The following is a 21231-nucleotide window of genomic DNA, read 5'->3' on the forward strand; positions in this document are numbered from 1 at the left end:
AGTTGTTCCTCCCCAGGTGCATCACTTTGTACTTGTTTGTGTTTGTGCCTCTAAGTAACCCCCTTCTCTCCCTTCTTGCAGAGATTTCCTTCCCCGGGGCTCTGGCATTGTTACCCGACGGCCTCTCATCCTCCAGCTCATCTTCTCCAAGACAGGTACGTGGTCTGTGTAGCACTGTGCTGGGATGGATTCCTGGTTAGACCCAGTTCACGCTCCCTTCCGATACCTGCTCTCTGCTGCCTTGTGACACAGGAGTCTAGGCAAGATGAACCTCGGGTCTGACTCAGGAAATGGCAGTTCATATGTGAGCCTATGGTCTGTGCCACAGTTCTGGAAAGCAGAAAGGTGGGAAGAAAAGCTGATCTTCTCCCACATTGAAGATCAGCTGCCAGTGCAGATGGAGGGGTGGACACCAGAGCACAAGGCTGTTCCAGGGAAGTCATTGTCTCTCTGTCAGCGGTAAGCTTTGAGCAGGACTTTCCAGGATCCTACTGATCTCAGCAAATGGAGCAGGACCCCATCTTTGTGACAGGAACATGGTGCCATACAGAGCCTGGGTATGAAACCTACCCTGGTTGCAGCCTTGTGTTCCCACAACTTGGTCCCATGTGCCCAAGTAAGTGAGAAACCAGGCCTGGCATTGCTACCAGCTGTGGCAAGCGTGGAGATGCCGAGTGCCATCCCCCTCCCTTCCTCCACCACAGCACCTGATCTTGGGTTGACTGCTTTGGTTACATTCCTTTGAATGAAATATGTAGGAGTTTTGTGCAGCCAGTTGCCTGGCCTGGCCTGCCATAGCTGGACTGTCAGCTGGATGCAAGGCATCAGATACCTAATGGCTCAAATCCCCTGTGTCCTGAGAACTTCCTCTGGGTTTTAGAGGTGGGGAGGGTGAGGGGGATAGCTATAGACCTGCTAGTACAGGCTTGTCTCTGCCCCTTTCTCTCCCCCATCCCCCCTGCTGAACAATGAGGGGTTGAGGCTCTTGCCTTTTGAGGCCTTAGTCCTATTGATTTCCAGATGAGGTGGCTTCAAGCAGCAGCCCCAGCACATGCCTGTAATGGAAAATTCCAGCAACCTGGAGTGCTGCTGCTACTGGAGTGATTGTTTGGGTGGGGGAAGGGGGGTGCCTAGGAGGGGCGAGCACGGCAGCATACAAAATGCATGAGGAGCTTGGAAAGCTCACATTGGGTGGTTCCGTTTGTTAGCCATGATGGCAACAAGGTGCCTTGCTTGATGGGTGCCTGTCACTTGAGAGGCAGGGAGGTGGGAGGACCTGAGGTGGCAGGAAGTATGATGTGCCCCTCATGCCTGTTCACTCAGGGATGGAAATGGGTCCCTCTCCCCATTCCCAGCTCAGCACAGCCTCTCCTGGCAAGCTGCTGCCTGCTTCCAGCTTTGGCTATAGCTCCATCAGAGGGGTAGAAGTGGGATTTGTCGATAAAGGGCTGTGGGAAGTCACGGGGCTCTCCTCATACCCAGTTCCTTCCAGCCATCTGAGAGCACTGGTAGTGAGGATCTTTGAGGTATCTGCAGCCGCTGCCTAACTGCCCTAGTGCATCTGTGAGGCTGGCACACCAAGTTTCCAATGATGACTGTGGCATCTTCAGGCACTGAGAACTCTCCATCCCCAGAGATCTGTGGGCAGCCTGGGTTAGGAGTTACACTGCATCTGACACTGCATCTGGGGGGTGGGAGGTGGGGGAGAGGGTCAGTGCAGGGTCTTGCTTAAAGACCATGTGTTGGGATGACTTGGAGCCTGTTTGAATGTGTGGGGAGACTTCCCTCGGTTTTCAGCAGGTGTTGGAGCAGGACTGCTCCAACTGACTGAGCGTGGAGCTGCTCAGACTGCCCCAACTCTGGCTGCTTTCCTGCCTGGCAGCTGGCAGCTCCTGTGAATGCATGGCTTGAATCCTCCAGGCATGACCCTAGACATTTTCCTGTTCAGAGGATTGTGGGCATGCTGCTCTAACTGCAGAAGCAGGTGCAAAGTGGGGAAGGAGTCCAGCTGTCTGCACCGGCTGCTCAGGCCCAGGCCAGCACCTGTCTTCCTGCTGCCCCTGGGCTAGGAGCTGTGGGGTCCCTGCTTGAAGCTGTCTCCCATTGAGAGGCTCCCGAGGGCACAGTGCAGCTCACAGGGAGGAGCAGGGGGGTGGATGGGGTGAGAGCCACTGCCAGCAGCCTCCTCCTGGCTTGATCTTTCCAGGCCCATCCAAAGGCAGTTGGGCCCATCCACGGGCAATTAGAACCTGCTTTGCAGCTCCCAAAATGACCTGTAAACAGGTGAGGCTTGGCTGGCTCTGTCCAGGCACCTCTGAGGTGCATAAATGGTTTGCATTGTCTTATTATTTGAGGCACTGGGGCAGTGAGCAGGAACCTGGCTTTGGGGGGGTGATGAAGCAAAGGCTCCTTGGCACAGAGCCTGCTCTTCCTGTTCTGTCTGTGGCCTAGGTTCTCAGTGGTGAGTGTGGTTGGGTGCCTGGCACCTGGCTGCCATGGCAGTGGCTGGGATTTGATCCCATCCAGTATCGAAGCATGGAGCATCTGCCTCAGATGGCCCAGCTGGTTCCCGTGCCGTGCCCCAAAATGTCCCAGGTCCTAGGCAGGCCCAGATGCAGGCTTGCCTCAGCTGTGAGGAAGTCCAGCACTGCAGCCTGAGACAGCAGGCAAGCAGGGGAAGGCAGTTCCTACCTGAGCAGATGCCAGCACACCAGTGACAAGGTGGCCAGCCAGAATGTGTGAGGTGGGGCAGGTGCCTGCTGGTGCTGGGGGAACCTGTCCAGGCACTGGGGCTGTGGGAAAGTGTGTGTGGTGGGGGGGGGGGGGGCGCCTTGGTGGCTGCAGGGAGCTGTGTGGCTGGGTTGGTGGCCCGGGGGTCAGCGCCTGTGCTCGCAGGGGCGGACTGGCCAGGAGACTGCAGGGGCGGGTGGTGGCCAGGCTGCTTGTTGTGGTGCTGGAGCCCACAGGCATCCTCTTGTCTTTTCTTTAGTCTATGCCAGGGCTGGACTTGTTCCACTGCTGCCTACATAAATTGGAGCTGCTACGCCTCAGCCTAGTTGGGATGAGGCAACAGGGGGCCCCTCTGGCACGGCTGAGGGTGGGGGAGCAGAGGGCTGCAGGTTGGGGATGAGGGGGGCTGGGGGGACAGGGGCTGTTGATCAGGAATGTGGGGCACTTGTAGTGCCAGGGGGGCTATGGTTTGGGAATGAGGGGCACTAGCATGGCCCGGAGGGGCAAGGGACTGTGGGTCATGAGTGAGGGGCACTGGTAGGGTCAGGTGGCCGTGAAGTGTCCCCCCAGCAGGGGTACTCCCTTTCAGAACAGGAAATATGGCAACCCTAACCTTGAGAGAATTGCATCTCCCTTTCCTCCCACCTACCATGCCTCAGTTTCCCTTCCTTGCCTCATGTTGCTGTAGAGCTGAGCTCTGGGGTCAGGGACAGCCTCAGTGGAGTCCTCCAGCACAGTGAGGCCAGGGGGTGCGGGTCAGATACATCCCCCCTGGTGACGGTGGGTGCATCTCTTGCAGAGTACGCTGAATTCTTGCACTGCAAATCCAAGAAGTTCACAGACTTTGACGAAGTGCGGCAAGAGATCGAGGCAGAGACGGACCGTGCCACAGGGACCAACAAGGGCATCTCCCCTGTCCCTATCAACCTGAGGGTCTACTCTCCGCATGGTAAGTGAGGCTTCATGCTGCCTGGCTTGGCCAAGGGCCAGCGAGCTCCTGAAGGCCCACTGATATAATGGTTTACAAATGAGAAGGGCTTACAAAATACTAAGTGATGAAGAGAAAGTCAATCAGGATTTATTATTGAGTAGCTCTCAGCAGGTAGTTCAGGGATCACAAAATCCATGATGCATCTGGACCTTGAATCCTATGTCCAGTTCTGGCCCCCACGCCTCAAAGAGAATATAGAACAGGGGTCAGCAACCCCCAGCACGTGTGCTGAGCATGGCATGCAAGGCCATTTTGCTTGGCACAACACTGCCAGCCTGGGCTGTAAGCAGCTGCTGCCAGCCACGGAGCCCAGGCTGCTCCCAGCAGGCAACTGGGAGGCTGCAAGCCCTGCTGCAAGCAGACCGGGCTCCATGGGCTCCAGCTGCTCCAGGCTCCAGCATATCGGCACTCCAGCACCTTCCAAGGTAGACGTAGTTTTTTTTGTCACTCCAGCCAAAAGACATTGCCTACCTGTTATATAGAAGGACTAGAGAAGGTCCAGAGAAGGGCAGCAAAGATGAGTGGTATGGAATGACTTCCCTATGAGGACAGATTAACAAAGCAAGGTCTGTTCAGTTTAGAAAAGAGATGCGTGAGGGAGGACATAAGGGTTTACAAAATACTAAATGGCAAAGAGAAAGATGGTGGGGATTTATTATCGACAGGCTCTCACCAGACAATAACTAGGTGTCACAACATGAAACTAGGAGGCTGTCGTTTTTAAACTAACACAAGGCAATTCCTTTTCACCCAGTGCATAATTAAAGTGAGGAACTTGTTGCCACCAGATGTGGTGGAAGCTGAGAGTTCAGCCAGACTTGCAAAGGGACTGGACATGTTCTTGGAGGAAAAGGGCATTGGTAACAATTGACCACGGGAGTGAAGGGCCTGACTTCTGAATCAGAGTGTCCTAGACCTTAAATGCTGGAGACTGTGCGAGAGACAGGGGGGAAGAACCCAGGTTAGACCCAGTTCACCCACCCTTTTGGCATCTGCTCTCTGCCACTGAAACGCATGGGGCTGAGCCAGATGGACCTAGGGTCTGACCAGGGAAATGACAGCTCTTATGTTCTTATGAAGGAAGGCACTTGTGTGTGGAAGTGTATGTCAGGGCATGGGGGAGGCTGTGAAGGGTCACAAGGGCCAGGGCCAATGAAAGTGGTGGTCCCTTCTGTGTCTTTCTTGCCATGTTGATATTGAGTCTCACTGCCTGGACCCTGCCTCACCCTTAGGTTCTCCTAACCCCACAGAGGGAGTGTTCACTCCCTGCTGCCCCACCTCCCATGCATAGGCTCTCTTTTTCCATCTCTGCAGTCTTGAACCTGACCTTGATCGACCTCCCGGGCATCACCAAAGTGCCTGTGGGAGACCAACCGCAGGACATTGAGTACCAAATCAAGGATATGATCCTGCAGTTCATCAGCCGTGAGAGCAGCCTGATTCTTGCTGTGACCCCAGCCAACATGGACTTGGCCAACTCGGATGCCCTCAAGATGGCCAAGGAGGTTGATCCTCAAGGTGAGGGGCGGATGCCTGTCTCACTAGCTTTCCCCTAGGGTAACGTACTTTTTCCATGCCCTTTGTGTAGCTATAGAACCCTGCTGGGGTTAGGCGCTGGAAGTCCTATCAGTGATAGGATGGCCTGGTAGGTTTGGGCACCACATGGTTGCTGACTTGTTAGTTCCAGGGTGGGGGGAAGCTGCTGTATCTGGAGGTGACTTCAAACCCTTCCATCCTTGGCATAACCCTCTCTGGCATCAGTGCCTCTGGCTCCAGCTGCTGGCAGTAGCTACTGTTTCCAGCTATCCACTGGGCTCACAGCCGTGTCTGCAGGAAGTGAGGTTGCACCCTTCAGCTTTGCCTAAAGGGCTGCTGGAGTCATAGCGTTAGGCTCCTGTGTTACCTGTCCCTCCCTGTGCTGCATGGCTAGGAGCCCAAGTGTGCCCCAGGCTCTGCTCACAACCTCAAGCAGCTGGGCCACATTGAGGTCCCGAGTCCAGTTCATAAACTGCACATCTCCTTCATAAACAGACTGAGCTCTGCTTTAAAATCAGGGTTTATTTCCTTCCCAACTTCCTCTGCCAGGGGCAGTTCCAGTGACCTCATCCCTCTCTCCAGCCCTATTCAAACGGGTTCCTCAGGATGGGCAGCAGCAGGCCCACTAGCTGCTCCTCTAACCTCCAGGCTCTTACACAGGCTTGCGGACCATCGGTGTGATCACCAAGCTGGACCTCATGGATGAAGGCACTGATGCTAGGGACATCCTGGAGAACAAGTTGCTACCTCTGAGGAGAGGTATAACGCTGCTGGCTTTGGGTGATGTCCTTTTGCCTACTGCACACTCTGGGAATTTCTCTGCCTGTGGAAAAAGGGTAGAGGCATTCTGGAGCAGACGGGAAGATGGGACGTGTGCCTGGTATCTGCTGCCCCATCCTAGCCCCACACAGGGGTTGGGCCTGGTGCCACCCTCTCCTAGCCCTCCACACAGGGATTGGGCTCCAGGACCCACCACTGTCTCTGTCCAGCCCTGCACACAGGGATCAGCTAGAGCACAGGGCTTGGGGCCCTTCATGAGTCTGGGAACTTGGCAGCACCATTCTCCTGCCACCAAATTTCCTGGCCTGCAAACTGGAGGTTGAGCACCTCTGGCATAGAGTAGTGGTAGCCTTTTCCAGGTCAGAGGCAGGTTAACAGGCTCTAGAACCTACCTGCAGCCAATGTTTCTCTCTATCATGGCATAAGGAGGCACCTGCAGCCAAAACCTTATGTCCCTGGGTTGGATCCAATGGCTTTGCAGGCTAGATCCAGTTCATGGGCTGTAGGTTGCTGACCCCTGGTACAGACCAACCCTGCCTGTGCTGACCCCTGGTACAGACCAACCCTGCCTGGGAAAGGAGTGTGGCATGGGACTCAAGACTGAAGCTTTCCAGTGTTCCTTAACCATAGAGGACTACAGCTGAACACGCCCAACCCCAGGCAGGATCTGCTGTGTCCAGACCTTCCCAGACAGATGTTTAACCTACCCTTGCCCCAGTATCGGAGCTTCCCTGCTCCCTGGTTTCTGTCCCAGAGCTGACACATTGGTTTCCCCTGCTGCAGGTTACATTGGGGTAGTGAACCGGAGCCAGAAGGACATTGATGGCAAGAAGGACATACGGGCTGCTCTGGCAGCCGAGCGCAAGTTCTTTCTCTCTCATCCAGCCTACCGGCACATGGCAGACCGCATGGGCACCCCGCACCTGCAGAAAGTCCTCAACCAGGTTAGACCCAGGGCATGGGTGGATCTAGGGTTTTGAAAAGAGGAGTGTGCATGGTGAGGTGCATCACCACATGGAACACAACACATTTTCCTCTAAAAAATAAACTATAAAAGCTTTACTAATTTGCTGTGGGCCGAGGGCTGGATTCTCCAGTGTAAGATGAATGCAAGAACAAATGTAACTGCATTGGAATTAGTTCAGAACAGTCTGCAAGGTTGGGAAATAGAAGCTACGTGACCAAGAGCAGCTCCCAGACAACAGCATTGCAGAAGAAAGAGCTAGGTTGATTAGTGGAACATCAAGAACATTGACAAAGAGAGAGGATTGTTAATACCTGTGGAGCAAAGAGTCTAGAAATAATCAAGCAGATTGTAATAAGTCAGGAAGTCGGTGAACTCCCCTCACTGCTGCCTGAATAGAAATGCTGCTGGCACTGTCAGGTGGTTTGTTTTAACATTTGGGTGGAGCAGGAATTGAAGAGGGCAGCTGCACCTACTATGGATCTGCCCTGGCCCCAGGGTCTTGGTGCCAAGCTATGCCCCTTCCTGTTTGGTTCAGCTTGGCTGATGGTTGTGCATTTGCATGGGTGCAGAGAGTGACATAAGACCCTGTGGCTGTGGGATCTCCTTCCCTGCAGCCCTTGTGTCCTCCAGACGATAGCCGGTGAGGCTTTGAGCCTGCCAGTGGTAGAAGCAGCACTTGCTGTCATAGCAGACAGAAGCAGGAAGAAGATCACCGTGAAGACAGAGGGTGGAAGTTATAGGAGTAGGGAAAATGCATTAAAACATGAAAAATGTGGCTTTGAAGCTCTCAACGTCTGGCGGGCTCAGTCTGGCTGGAAGCCATCTTGGGCTCTGTCTGAGAACCAGGCCTTTTGGTGCCCCTCATGCCACCAACCTGTATTTTTTTTAAAAATTTGTATCCAAGGCCAAATTAGCCAAAACTAATTCCAAATTCAAGAGTCCGGAACCGTAAGTGGCTCTACTACCGGCAAACATCATCCACCCACACCTCAGGCTTCAGATGTTTACAGAACCTTTGGCGGGCATCCTACTTGTAGGCCCAAGCCCAGAGGCTTGGGGTTCAGAAGCTCCCGAGTTTTGCTTACCCTTAGCCATAAGGCCCTTGGAGCAAGCAAGGGAGGAGACTCCCATTTCCATAAACTGGGCTTAAAGCTGCTGCACGTCAACAGGTACTGAACCATGCCAGAAGAGCAGTTCTGCGATTCTGGTTCTGCCTTCTTGGACACAGATGCATAGTATTTCCCCTGCCAGGTTAAGTAGCCACTATGCTTGTCCTGAGCCTTCAAGAGGCCAAAAAAGCAAAAGATTGTATGCTCTGAAGAGAAACTGGAGTATTTCCTCTCCCTTCCACACAGCAACTAGATCAGATGGGGCCCGGTGCATGGTCACGGGCTCCAGCCTCTGGCTTCCACCTGCTGTTGCTCCACTGGTAAGGCTTGAAGTGCCAGGTGCTGGCACCTACAGCTGAGCAGTAGCTCTGACTGTTCCTTTCATCTTCTTGTAGCAATTGACCAACCACATTCGGGAGACTCTGCCCTCACTGCGCAGCAAGCTCCAGAGCCAGCTGTTGTCCCTGGAGAAGGAAGTGGAGGAGTACAAGAACTTTCGCCCCGATGACCCCACACGGAAAACCAAAGCCTTGCTCCAGTAGGTGCCATCCTGCCCTTAAGGGCACATGGGTGCTGCATCACAACTGGCCATGCCAATCGGAGGCAGATGGTATTTGAAGGAAGGGGGTGAGGGGTATTTCACCTCCAGCCTCAAATAGACTTGGTTGCATGTTCAAATAAGACCAGTGTCCACAGCCTTTTCCTTTGTGGCCCACTAGCTCCTGTTGGCTTCTGCTCCTAGAACCTGGAACCTGTTCTCATCTTTAGGAGCGGACAGCTTTGGGGAGACGTTGCCAGCTTTAAATAGTGGTGCTGTTTGAGCTGGCATGTCTCGCAGACTGACTATCCAGCATTAGGCTGTTTTCAAGTGTAGGGGCTGGTCTGTACAGTCTCTAGCTGCAATGCCTGACAGATGTCTTTTGTAGCTCAGTAACTGGTGTTCCATGTTCCCTGCATCTGCAGGCACGGGCAGCTGCATGGTCTCTCCTCTCTCAAGCAGAAAAGGAGGGGAGGGTGTTTACGCGTTCTAGGTGAGCTGCCTGCTTTCTGTTGCTCTGATGACAGCTGGAAAGGAGACTTCTTCATTCTCCTTCCAGACTTTGGGAAAGCCATGGGAATTCTTTCTTGGCTGTGAGCAGCTAAAAGATCATTGCTAGCATGGTGCAGACAGCTGTGGCTTGAGCAGCTGAGTCATTGTAGCCTCCATCACCTCGGGTTTAACACCCACAGTCCCACGCTCTCTCTGCAGAATGGTCCAGCAGTTTGGGGTGGACTTTGAGAAGCGGATCGAAGGCTCAGGCGACCAGGTGGACACACTGGAACTTTCAGGCGGTGCCAGAATAAACCGCATCTTCCATGAGCGCTTCCCCTTTGAGCTGGTGAAGGTAAAACTGAGCTGGGTTATGCCCTTGTGTTTGCCCTGTCTCCTCTATGCTAGGCTGGGAAAGCCTTTTGACTGTATTTGTTTCCTCCCCCTGGCTTCTGGCTTGGTTAGAGTCCAGCAGAAGTATCCCTGGTTGCAGTCTGAACAGTAGCGTGTTCAGGCCACTACTGTTCAAGTAGTGGCTTGAACAGTAACAGCCATGAGAGACAGCAGCTTCACAGGTGGGGGCCTGTCTTTGTGTAGAAGATGGGATGCGTCAGTTCTGGCATGGGACAGATGAGCCAGTCATGATGGGATTGAGACCTCGCCTCTAGCTTACACAGGACTAAAAGGGGTTTGCCAGCCTGCTTTAAGGAGTAAACCCAAAATGTCGCATATCTGATGGTCTGGACCACCCCTCCTACTGGCACCGCAGTTTGAGACATGTTTGCTGTGTGTTTTATATGGCTCACAAGTCCCTGCAGGCAAAGAAATAGCACATCCTAAAGCTCTGAATGTGCTGTTGACCGAAACTGTGAGCATCCATTGGTCCCCAGTGAGGCCGAGAACTTGGCTTTCTTATGAGCCAGCCCTTGATTGGAAACCTGTGCTTCCACTTGGGAGCAGCTTGCTGTAAAATCTTAATTGTGGTTTCTGTCCTAGATGGAATTTGATGAGAAGGACCTGAGGCGAGAAATCAGCTATGCAATTAAAAACATCCATGGTGTAAGGCAAGTGTCAGAGGGACTCTTTCCAGTTGTGGAAATGCTTCTTGTTTCCCTGTGATCAGGCCTAGGTGGGGTGTCCTGGGTTGGGTGTTCCCCGTGCAGTGAACGCACTGCTGGCGTGTAGATATATTCACGTGCTTACCTTGTTGGAGGCCCTGGGTCTGATGGGGTAGAACTCAGGGTCCTATAGAGCTGGTGTATTAGATGTACCTCCTTTAGCTGCTCAGACATGCAGGATGGAAGGGAAAGCCAGTGGCTTTAAGAACATCAGCAGTGCCATACTGGATCAGACCAGTGTTCCATCTAGCCCAGTAGCCTGTCTTTGACAGTCCTGGCCCTAGCTAAGCTAGGCTTCTACCAGACCAGGAAGGAGGCTCTGGCCAGGAAGAACCCAGGCAAGTGTCAGGGGGGCTGTCTTCCTCTCACTACTCCGCTCATGTTTCTGGATTGAGTTTTTTTTTACTAGTCAGCATCCACAGGCTCCCTCAGTTCATTCAGGGACCAATGTGCCCTGCTCTGTACCCCCTCTTAGAGCACTTGGTATTAACTTCTGACCCTCTGTCCTTTCCCCATTATTGCTTTAGTTGTCCCAAGAACTCTTTTGGTTCACATTTTATTAGTCTTCTCTGAGTTGGAGGAGGCAAACTGTTTCTCTGTGGACTCATGCCTGTGGTCCTATGGGAGCCAAATAGAGCTGTCTCTTGAGAATGACAGGAGTGGATTCTAGAGGGTGAGCGTGTTAACTGGTTATGTCCAGAGAGATCTGTCGCTTGTCAGACCCTCTTGGGCATCCATCATCATTGCTTTCATGATACCAGAAGAAATATCTGACTGTTCTGTTTAATAGCTGTTAATGGGGGTCTGTCTTCCATGAACATGTCTAGTCCCTGGCTGGACCTGGCTTTACTCTCTGCCTTGACAACCTTCTGTGACCACAAGTTCCACATGTTTAATGTGTGTTGTGTGAACCCAAGAGTTTCTCGATCTGTTCAAAAGGTCTCCATCCATCCTGGCTGCCCCTGGAGCCATCTGGCTACAACAGAGCTGTAGAAAGCAATTGCCTTTAGGCCTTGCTGCAGCTAGTGTTGACTTCAGATCCCTCAGTACTTATGGGATAGCTTTGTGGTTGCTTTATCATTGTGATGGGACCCTACAAAGCAGATTTCCATTGGTGCCCCAGTCCCCTGGCTCCTGGAGTCAGACCCCGACAGGACCATGAGGCTTAGAGCCGGTCTCAGAAGTGGTGGGAGGGAGCTGCATTCTGGGCTGTCTCTGAATGTCTCCTTGGGACAGGTCATCACCTTTTTTTCTTTCTTTCTTTTTTTTTTTTTTCTTTTAAACCTCTTGACCCATTTTGTTTTCTCTCTGCCCTCCCACATGGCCACCTCTAGGACGGGGCTCTTCACACCAGACTTGGCATTCGAGGCCATTGTGAAAAAGCAGGTGGTGAAGCTGAAAGAGCCTTGTCTGAAGTGTGTCGACTTGGTTATTCAGGAGTTAATCAATACAGTTAGACAGTGTACCAGTAAGGTATTGAACCTCTGGAGGCCATCCGGCCCCTTCCTGGTCGCGGGGTGGGGCAACTCGAGTGCTACCTTGGCTTTGTTCTCCCCAGCCCACTTTGCCTGGCAAGACCCCATCCTACTCTGGAAATATCAGCTGGGACTAGCTTAACTGAGACACTGGCTGAGCCTAGTGTCCAGGAGTCTTGGCCTGAGGCACCTGTGATTGCCTGGGACCTGGCACTGCTGAGATGTAAGAGAAGCCCTGGATTGATTGTGTGAAAGGTCATGTTGGACCTCTGGAGGGTGAGGGGGGGACCTCCTGGGCAAGTCACTTCCCAGCGTGACCTTTGGGATGCCTGGTTCTGTCCTGGATTCTGTCACCAGTCTGATGGTTAACCCTGAGCGAGTCAGTTTCCCATGCTGTGTCTCAGTTTTCTCCATCAGGAGCACATGGGGATGACGTACACCGGCACTGAGCTCTGTCAATGACAGGCTGTGTGGTGAGAGCTCAGGTCTTGAACCTGTTACATAATATACAGCAGACCAAATATGACATAAAGCTCACAGCACCTGCATGACTCAAATCTGGTATAGAGCTACCCATGTCAAAATCAGGGGTAAAATTAAACTGGTGTAAAGAGGCTATGTGTCTGTAGCTACATCGGAGGAGCAGTTTGCGAACTGTAAACAGGCTAGTTAGTATCTGCTCCCCTTCCCCTGAATAAGAAGGGGCTATACAGTGCCTCCTTCAAGCTCTACCCCAGGTCAGCTGTCTGCCCTCTCCAGATCCCAGCATCACTTACATTGAGGTGATGTGAGTGACACTCATGTTGCAGTGTCATGTGCCCAGGCCCCAAGTACAACTCTTTTCATGATACAAGTGAGACTTTGGGGACACTGACCCATCAGGGAGCCTCACACTATCAATGACTTCCAGCAGTGGTGCTCTGTGGCAGACCTGACCAGGTCCTGCCAAGGCATTTGTCTCGGAGCACTTTCCTCTCTGCCAGGCAGGTGGGCGGGCAAGTCTGTCTCAGTACCGATCTTAGCATGTGACTTCTGGATCTATAGTTCAAACTGCTGCCTGGCTCTGCTCAGGGAAGCTGTAGAGGACAGGAGGAGCCAGTGCTGGAAAGAATCACTTTCACCAATACTCTCTGGCTGTGGCTTATTTACAAAACCTACCATTTGGCAATAACCAGCTTGGTAACAAGCATGTTTCCACTTCAAAGGCTGTCCTTGTTGTACCTCAGCCTGGCATGGAGTGGGAGCCCTGATGAATTGGCTGCTTCCAGACTTGATAAACTGACATCTCAGCAGAGCTACCACAAGTGTCGCTTCCCGGAGCATGATGCTTGAGCAGAATAGTGTTTCAATGCTTGTCCGGTGCTGTCTGTCACAGGAGCCCTGGGAGTCTGTCTGGGCAGGGATCCTGCTGTTGTCTCTGTGCCATGGATGTAGCAAATTGTGTAACATGGAGAAGGTGGCATCAGTTGCTGAGATTCTTTCAGTTCTAGGCAGTGCAGTGGTGGTGGGGAGTGGTAGGGAATTTTCCATGCAGCAAGTCAGCAGGAGGTTTGGAAGCATCACAGGTAGGAGATTGCATGGTGGGCACATAGCATGCTGCCATGGGAATGAGGACCTTCTAGGTAAACTCTGCACAGGTAGCTCTTCCCAGAACTGGGGAGGGGTGTGTTACTGCTTCAGTTAGTTCCTAGCCCTGTTCAGGCCCACAGAGCAGTGGTGTTCTGCTTCCCTAGTCTCCACCCAGGCTGCCACGTGGCTTGTAGCAGTTACTGTTTGAAGCAAGGAACCAGCTCTTGGGCTGGTGAAGGCAGTGTGGGTTTGCTGCTTTACCCTGGGAATGCAAGAATCTCCCAAGTCTCAGCTGGTTGCTAGAGTGGCTTCAGGTCTTGACTGACTCAGGGAGCATGGCCCTCCGTGCCAGGCTAACAAGGCCACGTGCAGGGCCCAGCCCTGCTGGGAAGCCATTGCCTATTGAGATCTTTCCTCCTGCCCCTGCCTGATGGCTTAAACAAAGGAGGCTGCACTGGATGACCTTGGGAGGTCCCCTCTGGCCTGACTTCTATGATGTTGTGAAATGGCCTTAGAGCAGGGTGGCAGTGGACTCCATGGCCGAGTCCAGATCTCTGCTAAACTTTGGGTTTAATGCATCCAGGAAAGGCAGGGAGGTCTGATCCAGTCACATTTTGAAATGACTCCCAGAGACCTGAAAATATCTCCTAGCACTGGTGCTGCTGCTCTCTCCTCTGCATGTTACTAACCTGGTTTTAAATCTCCTTTTCTTCTCTTCCTGTCTCTGTCCCTGTCTCCCCACCTGCCTCTCTTGGTGTCTCGCTCTCACGCTCTGCACGGGGCAGGACGGGGCTCTTCACACCCGACATGGCTTTCGAAGCCATAGTGAAAAAGCAGCTTGTAAAGCTCAAAGAGCCCAGTCTGAAGTGTGTTGATCTGGTGGTCTCAGAGCTGGCCATGGTCATTAAAAAGTGTGCGGAAAAGGTAATAGGTCTTTGTTCCTCCCTTGCTGCCCTACCCTGAGCATCTGGAATGCGTCTGTTCCCAGGACCCAGCCTAGCAAAGCGAGTCAGAGCATCAGGGCTTTGATGTCCCTTGTGTGACAGGCGAGCACCTGTGGCCCAGACACCTGCAAATTAGCTAATTGTTGTGTGAAGCTGCCTTCCCAGCCCTGGGTCCTGGTAAAACAGATGGCAGAGGCATTGCTATGCACCCTAGTGGCTTGGGCTAATGCTGCTCCTGAGTAGCTGAGGCCTGGTGTTGGTAGGAGCCATCTCACTTGCCTTGCTTAGCTTTTAGCCCCATGCTTCACACCCTGGGAATCAGGGGCAGCCCATCCCTGGGACATTGGCGGGGATGCAAAGGTGGTACGGTTCTGAGACCCCAGTGAAGCAGTCGCCCTGCTCTTTGCTGTAGCTTTCCATCGCTCTTGGCCTCTGAGCCCTGTTTTTGTCTCCTGGACACAACCAGCGTTCAAGCCTTCCCCTGTGCTTTGTTCTATCCCTTGAGTGGGTGTGTGTTGTCAGGCTTTCTTGTGGCTCATGTGGGTTGCCATGATCTGATGCCCCCTTGGTCGTCTTCCCCACAGCTTGGCTCCTACCCAAGGTTACGAGAGGAGACAGAGAGGATTGTTACCACCTACATCAGGGAACGGGAGGGGAAAACAAAGGACCAGGTAAGCACTGCATCCTGTCCTGCTCCTAGCAGGCCAGGGCCTCGGCTGCCTCATTGATACCCAACATATTCATTGTTCATGATCTGTCCAGAGGGCAAAGGCAGAGATGATTTAGGCCAGGAGAATGGTGCTGTTTCTGACTGGAAACAAACCTCATCTGATTTCTCATTTATCTTGCCTTAAATTTTTAAGGCAGCACAAATGCAGAGTAAATAGGCATCCTTACCCTTTCCACATGACAGGAAAATCAGTGGTGCAGCAAAAGGTAGTAATAGACTCTGCTGCTTTATTGTGGCAGATATCTATTACCTTGTACCCTTTTCCTGCTCAACCAGCCACAGGCAGGAAAACCCCCGCTTTCCCTGCTGTCCCAGACCTGTGCTGCGGGTCTGGGGCAGGGGGAAGGTGCTTCCCTACTCAGCCAGCCTCGTGGGGCTGGCTGGGTGGGGGCAATCCTGGCTTTCTCCACTGCTCCATCCACCCTGTGGGTCTGGGAAAGCAGGGAGATTGTGATGCCTTGTCCCACACCATCAAGGGCAGGCCAACATTTAGGCACAGCTCAGTTTCTCCGTTTGGCAGTGCCTGTTTCTAGCTTTAGTTAGACCTGGTGCTCCAGCCAGAGCCTTTCAACACTGTTTTCCACCTCACCACCAAAGCAGCAAACTCAGCCTCCCTTCCTTGCAAAGTCACCTCCAAGGCTGAGCAGCTGTTGGCTGTTGCAAGAGAAGTCCCAAAGTGCCCTCTGCTGGGAGAAGCATAGTTTGCATGGCTGTAACTAAGAGCCCTGCGCCTCCCAGTCTTAGTGCCTGGCACTTTGAGAAGAGCTTTAACAAATGAGCCTCCATGCTCTGGGGTGAACCCCCTTCCCTATCCCACCCCCTTTTTAGGCCTGGCACCAAATGCAATATGCTTGGGGCAGGCCTGTAATTGTGGCCATCTTTCCAGATTCTCCTGTTGATTGACATCGAGCTCTCTTATATCAACACGAACCATGAGGACTTCATCGGATTTGCCAAGTAGGTACCTGCCCTGCTAGCCTAGGGGTGCAGGGAGCTGGGTACTTAAGCAATCAAGGTTTCTCATTACAGCTAACAGGTGAGCTGCGGCCACCGTGGCTGAGGCCATGGGATAGGGATCAAGACCATCCTGGAGTCCGTCAGCCTCCAGCATTGAGAAGTGTGCCCTCAGTACTGCTTAGAGAGAGCACCAGCATCCCCATTGTGCAGAGGGGGGTGAGGGGGCCTGTCCAAAAAGTCTTATCCCAGCAGCGCTGAGATTGGGACACCTCAGCTGCTGTAGACAGTGCTGGGTGCCAGTGTATCAGGACACATCTGTCCCAACAGCAAGGAGTGGGTAGGGGCATCTCTTCCTGGGCTCAGGCTTTTGTCTGAAGTTAGGGAGGCTGGTTTGATCCCCTGTGATACACGAATGGGCTTCTTCTTTGCCAGGCACCATGTCACGAGGTGGGCATGGAGCCTGCTCTGAAGAGCTCAGCATCCAGGGAGGATTGAGGTGGGTGTCTGGGATCTCTTCCACACACACAGGAGAGTGGGCTGATGGATTTGGTAAGGATACCAAGTTCTTCCAAGCATCTGCCTAAACAGGTCTCAGCAGATCTAAATGGCTCCCCCACCAAGAGGCAGCACCTTGGGCTCCCCCAGCCAGGCCCAGACCTCCCTCTTCTCTCTCCCACCCCCTTATTTGTTTGTTCTTCCTCCAATTTGTTTTTTCTTTTCTCTTCACACTCCACTCCAGTTTCTCCCTTTTCCTAATCTCTCCTGTTTTTCCCTTTGAACCACCTCACTCTTTCCTCTGGACTTCTCTGCACCTCCTCTCTTCCTACTGCCCCCAGCTGTTACACTGAGCAGCACTTGGCGACAGGGTGGGTACCTGCTGGAAACTGTATGTACCACACTCCTGCTTGTGTGCTTCCTTGCGGCGCCAGCCTGAGAGCAGCACAACATTCCCTTGGCGCTGCTGGTAAAACCCCCTGTGCCTCTCTGAGCTATAGCCTCTTGTATCGGTGGGGGGAGGAGGGAGGAAGCTGGGGGTGCCCAGATGCTATTGGAGCAGGCCAGAGGTGGTGGGCACCCCTAAAGTCTCTTTGAGTGGGTAGAGCATTGCGCTGAGTCTCTGTCTGCCCCTTGCTTGGTACAGTCTGTGTAGAGCCTGTTGGTGCTTTGATTTTTTTCTTTTCAGTGCTCAGCAAAGAAGCACCCAGATGAACAAGAAACGAGCCATCCCAAATCAGGTATGGTGTGCCTGTTTGACCTACTATGTCTCTCTGGCTAGCGTAGGGGGGCAGGGGTCCCCACTTAGGTCCACAGTGCCTCTGTGCAACCTGTGAGCTGCCTGTTGCAGTCCTAGCTGGATTGACTAGTCAGTCCCTAACAGAAAACACTGGCTTGGGATTATGGGGTCAAGCCCCAGAGCCAGTTGCCCATTCACACCCTAATGTGTCCTGGTTTGAGAGCCCGTCCTGTGACTGAATTTTCTTCACTTGCCATGGAGTGTTGGCAAGGGGAGAGGGGATCTGGGAAAGGGGCTTCACAGAACTGCTCAGTTCTGCCCCTTTGTTAAGAGCCATGGGGCTGGGGCAGGGGTGGCATTAGTACAGAGTCCATACTCCAGCAGCAGGCTTAAGCTGTCATTCTGTCTCTATGCAGCTTTCCTGTGGTGGGGAGGGCATTGCTATTTAGCCTGCATGACATCCAGGCAGGATTGGCAGCGTGTCTGCTTGCACAGTGTCAATCCAGCAGGACGTGGACGTGGCCTTGTTTGGAGAGACTGTGATGAGATATTAACACTGTACGGTTATAATGAATTAATAGCATGTAACTGTTTTTCTTTTGCTGTTTTTTTCTGCTTCTTTTACCCTACCATTTTTTGTGCTTCCTGCTTTCTTCCTCCCCCTCCGTCACTTTTTCTTCACTGTTCTGTCTCTTTGTCCTGCTTTGTTTTTCCCCTCCCCACTTCTTTATATCCGCAATCCTAATTTTGCACACCTAAAGGGTGAGATCTTGGTAAGTACCCATGTAGTGTGATAGCATGCGGTAGAGCACCCAGCAATGGAGACGCCTCCCAAAGTATCCAATCTAAGCGAGTGAGGCCCCTATCTTCCTAAAAGCGAGTGCACTCACCAGAGTTCTCTCTGGTCCTTGATTTAGCCTGGTCTCAGGAGATGGAGCCCTGCCTGGCTTCTCTGTGCTTGAAATAGCCAAATTCATGCTGGGGGGTGGGTTGTAGTGAGGAGGGTAGGGACAGCTCTGGAGGGGAGTGCAGTCTCTTGGCCTATTCCTGGGACTGCCATTGCGGGGGTAGCTGAGGCCTAGGGGGATGCAGTGCAGAACTGTTTCCCCCCCATGTCTATATGCCTCTGAGGGTGGTCATCTTCCCAGAGGAGTCTGAGCATAATTCAGGAGTTATGGAGCACTGGGGACTTCTGGTTCATAGTCTGGATCTTGGCCACATCAATTGGCCAGGTTTGCCTGGAATAGAGGGCTTAGTTAGGGAGGCTTGGGTCAGCAACCATGCAGGCCGAGACTCTTGGCATCCTGGGTGCTGGTAGACACAGGCAGAGCCAAGTGTAGTTAGGGGACCACCCGGCTGGGAGAGGTGTACCTGCTCTTCTGGCTTCCATCTGGCTGCCCAGGGAACTCCCTGAAGCCTGAACTCTGCAGCCTGGGCCCACAGCTGTGAATCTTCTTCACCCTCTGTCTGGCAGTGTTTTCCTCTCTTGGGGTAGATTAGGAGGTGAGTGAGTTGGGGACTGCCCAGTGCTGTCTGTGTGGGTTGTGGGTAGTGCCAGCCAGTCAGCAGCTCAGATCTCACAGTCTGGGAGGTGGATGTAGAGGAGGCAAGGTTCCAGGCATGGGGCAGCAGACTGAGCAGCCACATTTCTGTCCCCACCCCACCCCCCTGCACTTTGCTAAGATGTCAGTTCCCAGAGCAGTTGCAAAGAGCTGGCATCAATGGGCAGAGATGCTTTCTGTGCTGATGGCACTTGCTGGAAGCCATGCTGGCTGCACCTATGCCACTCATGGCTTGTGGCAGGGCACCCAGTCTTCACCAAGCATCTGTGCCTCCACAGCTGAAATGGGGGCAGGTTCCCCTTGCAGGGCAGGGTCCCAGGGAATGCCTCTGACTCCACAGCCTCCATCAGGATCCAGCTGCGAAGGGTGTTCTGGTCAGTGCAGTCGCTTCTAGCAAGGTGAGGGGTTCTGTTACCGCTGAACCCCATTGGGAGCCATTTGCTCCTTAGGGTGAGCAGTGCCCTCTGGAGGAAGGGGGGTGAAAGGGCTGGGTCCCAAATGAACTGGTATCAGGGGCTCCGATTCTCATGGACTGCCACGGAAAATGGAAATGCTGGACATGCTGGGCTGGAGGAGATGTGGTGGGAAGGATCTTGCTGTCTGGAATCTATAGGGTATTCCTTAGAGAGAGGGAACTTCCTGTTCCCAGCATATTCTCAAAATGCGTCAGTCTGTCTGTCTTCTGTCCCTGCTGAGGCATAGCATCACACATGATGTTCCCTTTGAGCACAGCTCTACCAGTCTGCCTTAAGCTGAAGCACACCAAGCCACTGGCTGGCTGGAAGAGGAGGAGCTAGGTGCCATGGAAGAGCAGCCCTTGTTTCCATGTGGAAACAGGCCTCAAATTGGGCTCCTGGGTTAGGAGCAGGATCTGATGCTGCTGGGGGAAGAGTTAACACTGATGCTCTCTGAGCATTGACCCTCCCAGCACGGGGAAATTGAGGTACAAAGTGCTGGGAAGGATATTTCCTGGAGTTGAGGAGCTGGCAGGAGGTAAGGGGTCCCCAGCTTCTCACTATTTTACTGGGATCTGCTAGACTAGTATAGTTGGAATCAGCAAGGTCTCCAGCCTCTCAAGCAGCATCAAGCTTCAAGGCTCAGCCTGTTAGCTGGGTCACCCATGGCAGCTCTGGGGTCCTGCCACAGCGGCTCAGTAAAGGGCTGGTTTTGGGCATGGAAGGCTGTTATAGTGAGTCCTTGCAGCTCTAAGTTGACCATGCCTGAGTGTCCCCTAGCAAGTCAGGCTGTCTGCAGTGGCAAGGCATCAACGCTCTGAAGAAGGGGAAAGGGAAGCAGAGCAAGGGGCCAGGAGACTGAAGAGATCCAGGACATGTGGTCAGCTGGGGCCCAGGACACTTCCTCACATGGCCAAATGTGCCCTGTGCCTTGGCAGCTGGCTATGATGGCCTCTCAGGGGGAAGGCAGAATGAGCCCAACCACAGCTTGCCTGGGTGACTCCAGCAGAAACAGGGTTGCATTGAGGCCAACTAGCAGAACAGGGCTCGATGGGCCCTCTAGGCCTCAGGGCAGCTCCTTCCCATGTGTTGTCAGCATTGCAGGCATCAGTTGTGTGCTTCCCCACTACCCCGGCCTGAAAGTCCAGACGTTTCCATTCTCCCTGCGGTGTCCCACAGAGACTGGGAATCCTCCCGAGGGCCTGCCTGTCCCCTCCCGTCCTGGTCTCCTGAGGCCAGTTGTCCATCGCTGGCTGTGAGAGCGCGATTGTGCTGTGGCAATGGGAAGGGAGAGCTCTGAGCCAGGGCCCTGGCCGCTGTGGATTCAGAATAGTGTGGAGGGCCAAGGAGAGGCCCTAGCCTTCCTGATTGGCACCATGCTGCTTCTGGCGAGTCTTTAAAGGAACTTCTTGGGCTCTCTGTGCTTCTGCCATCGGCACCATGTGGCCTCAACCTGCCCCCTCACTCCTGCCTGGTTTCACCCGCTATAACATGGTGGTTAGGGGTCCCCTAGCAAATTGGGAGCAGAGCTGGCATCGTATTGGCATGTTCCCAGACCTCCAGAATTAAATGTCACCTCCCCATCTTCCTGCTTCCTTGCTTTCTTTCTTATATCCAGCCTTACGGGCTGCAGCAGCTCCGTTACCCACACATGCATATGGCCCCCTTCCCCTAAGGGTTTTCTCCAGAACTGGAGAGTTACTGGCTGAGCAGCCTGGCTTCTGGTTCTTTTGTCCCTGAGGCTGCTAGTTGCTGCCTACCCACCAGTCCCAGCTCCTACCAAGCCCAGTTAACCCCTTCAGCCTGGCTTCCCTGTGCAGTAGCTTCTAGCTCTGCAGTTCAGCCTCCTACCCAGGCCCCTGCTGCCTCCATCCTTCTCTCTGCACTCTGTGCTTTGACTCCAGGTGCCCTTCAGAGCCTCTGCTCAGACCCTGTCAGCTGCCCTGTGCCCATTCTCCTGCTTCTGTTCCTTTAAATCCAAATTCACTTCAAATTTTGCTATCCAGTGGAAATCGGGTCTCAAATTGGGGTGACTTGGGAGGGA

General features: G+C 53.3%; 1 protein-coding gene across 15 annotated transcripts in view; it reads left to right on the forward strand.

Annotated features, from left to right (window-relative positions):
• Positions 1 to 21231, forward strand: part of DNM2 (dynamin 2) — a 57447-nt gene that overhangs the window by 19228 nt on the left and 16988 nt on the right. For 5 of the 15 annotated variants that reach the window (XM_090061412.1, XM_090061405.1, XM_090061407.1 and 2 more), the window contains exons 2-15: positions 82 to 155; positions 3530 to 3679; positions 5036 to 5239; positions 5918 to 6016; positions 6821 to 6981; positions 8509 to 8651; positions 9363 to 9498; positions 10140 to 10207; positions 11596 to 11734; positions 14834 to 14920; positions 15866 to 15936; positions 16773 to 16802; positions 17120 to 17171; positions 17932 to 17943. In XM_090061412.1, the coding sequence (XP_089917538.1) occupies positions 82 to 155; positions 3530 to 3679; positions 5036 to 5239; positions 5918 to 6016; positions 6821 to 6981; positions 8509 to 8651; positions 9363 to 9498; positions 10140 to 10207; positions 11596 to 11734; positions 14834 to 14920; positions 15866 to 15936; positions 16773 to 16802; positions 17120 to 17171; positions 17932 to 17943 (1426 nt within the window). Of the gene's footprint in view, positions 1 to 81; positions 156 to 3529; positions 3680 to 5035; positions 5240 to 5917; positions 6017 to 6820; positions 6982 to 8508; positions 8652 to 9362; positions 9499 to 10139; positions 10208 to 11595; positions 11735 to 14090; positions 14230 to 14833; positions 14921 to 15865; positions 15937 to 16772; positions 16803 to 17119; positions 17172 to 17931; positions 17944 to 21231 lie in introns of all 15 variants that reach the window. The other 10 variants (XM_090061417.1, XM_090061410.1, XM_090061413.1 and 7 more) reach the window with 5 other exon arrangements.

This window comes from Crocodylus siamensis, chromosome 8 (genome assembly GCF_052110815.1).
Source record: "Crocodylus siamensis isolate JL-2025a chromosome 8, ASM5211081v1, whole genome shotgun sequence".
In the NCBI taxonomy this organism is placed as follows: domain Eukaryota; kingdom Metazoa; phylum Chordata; order Crocodylia; family Crocodylidae; genus Crocodylus; species Crocodylus siamensis.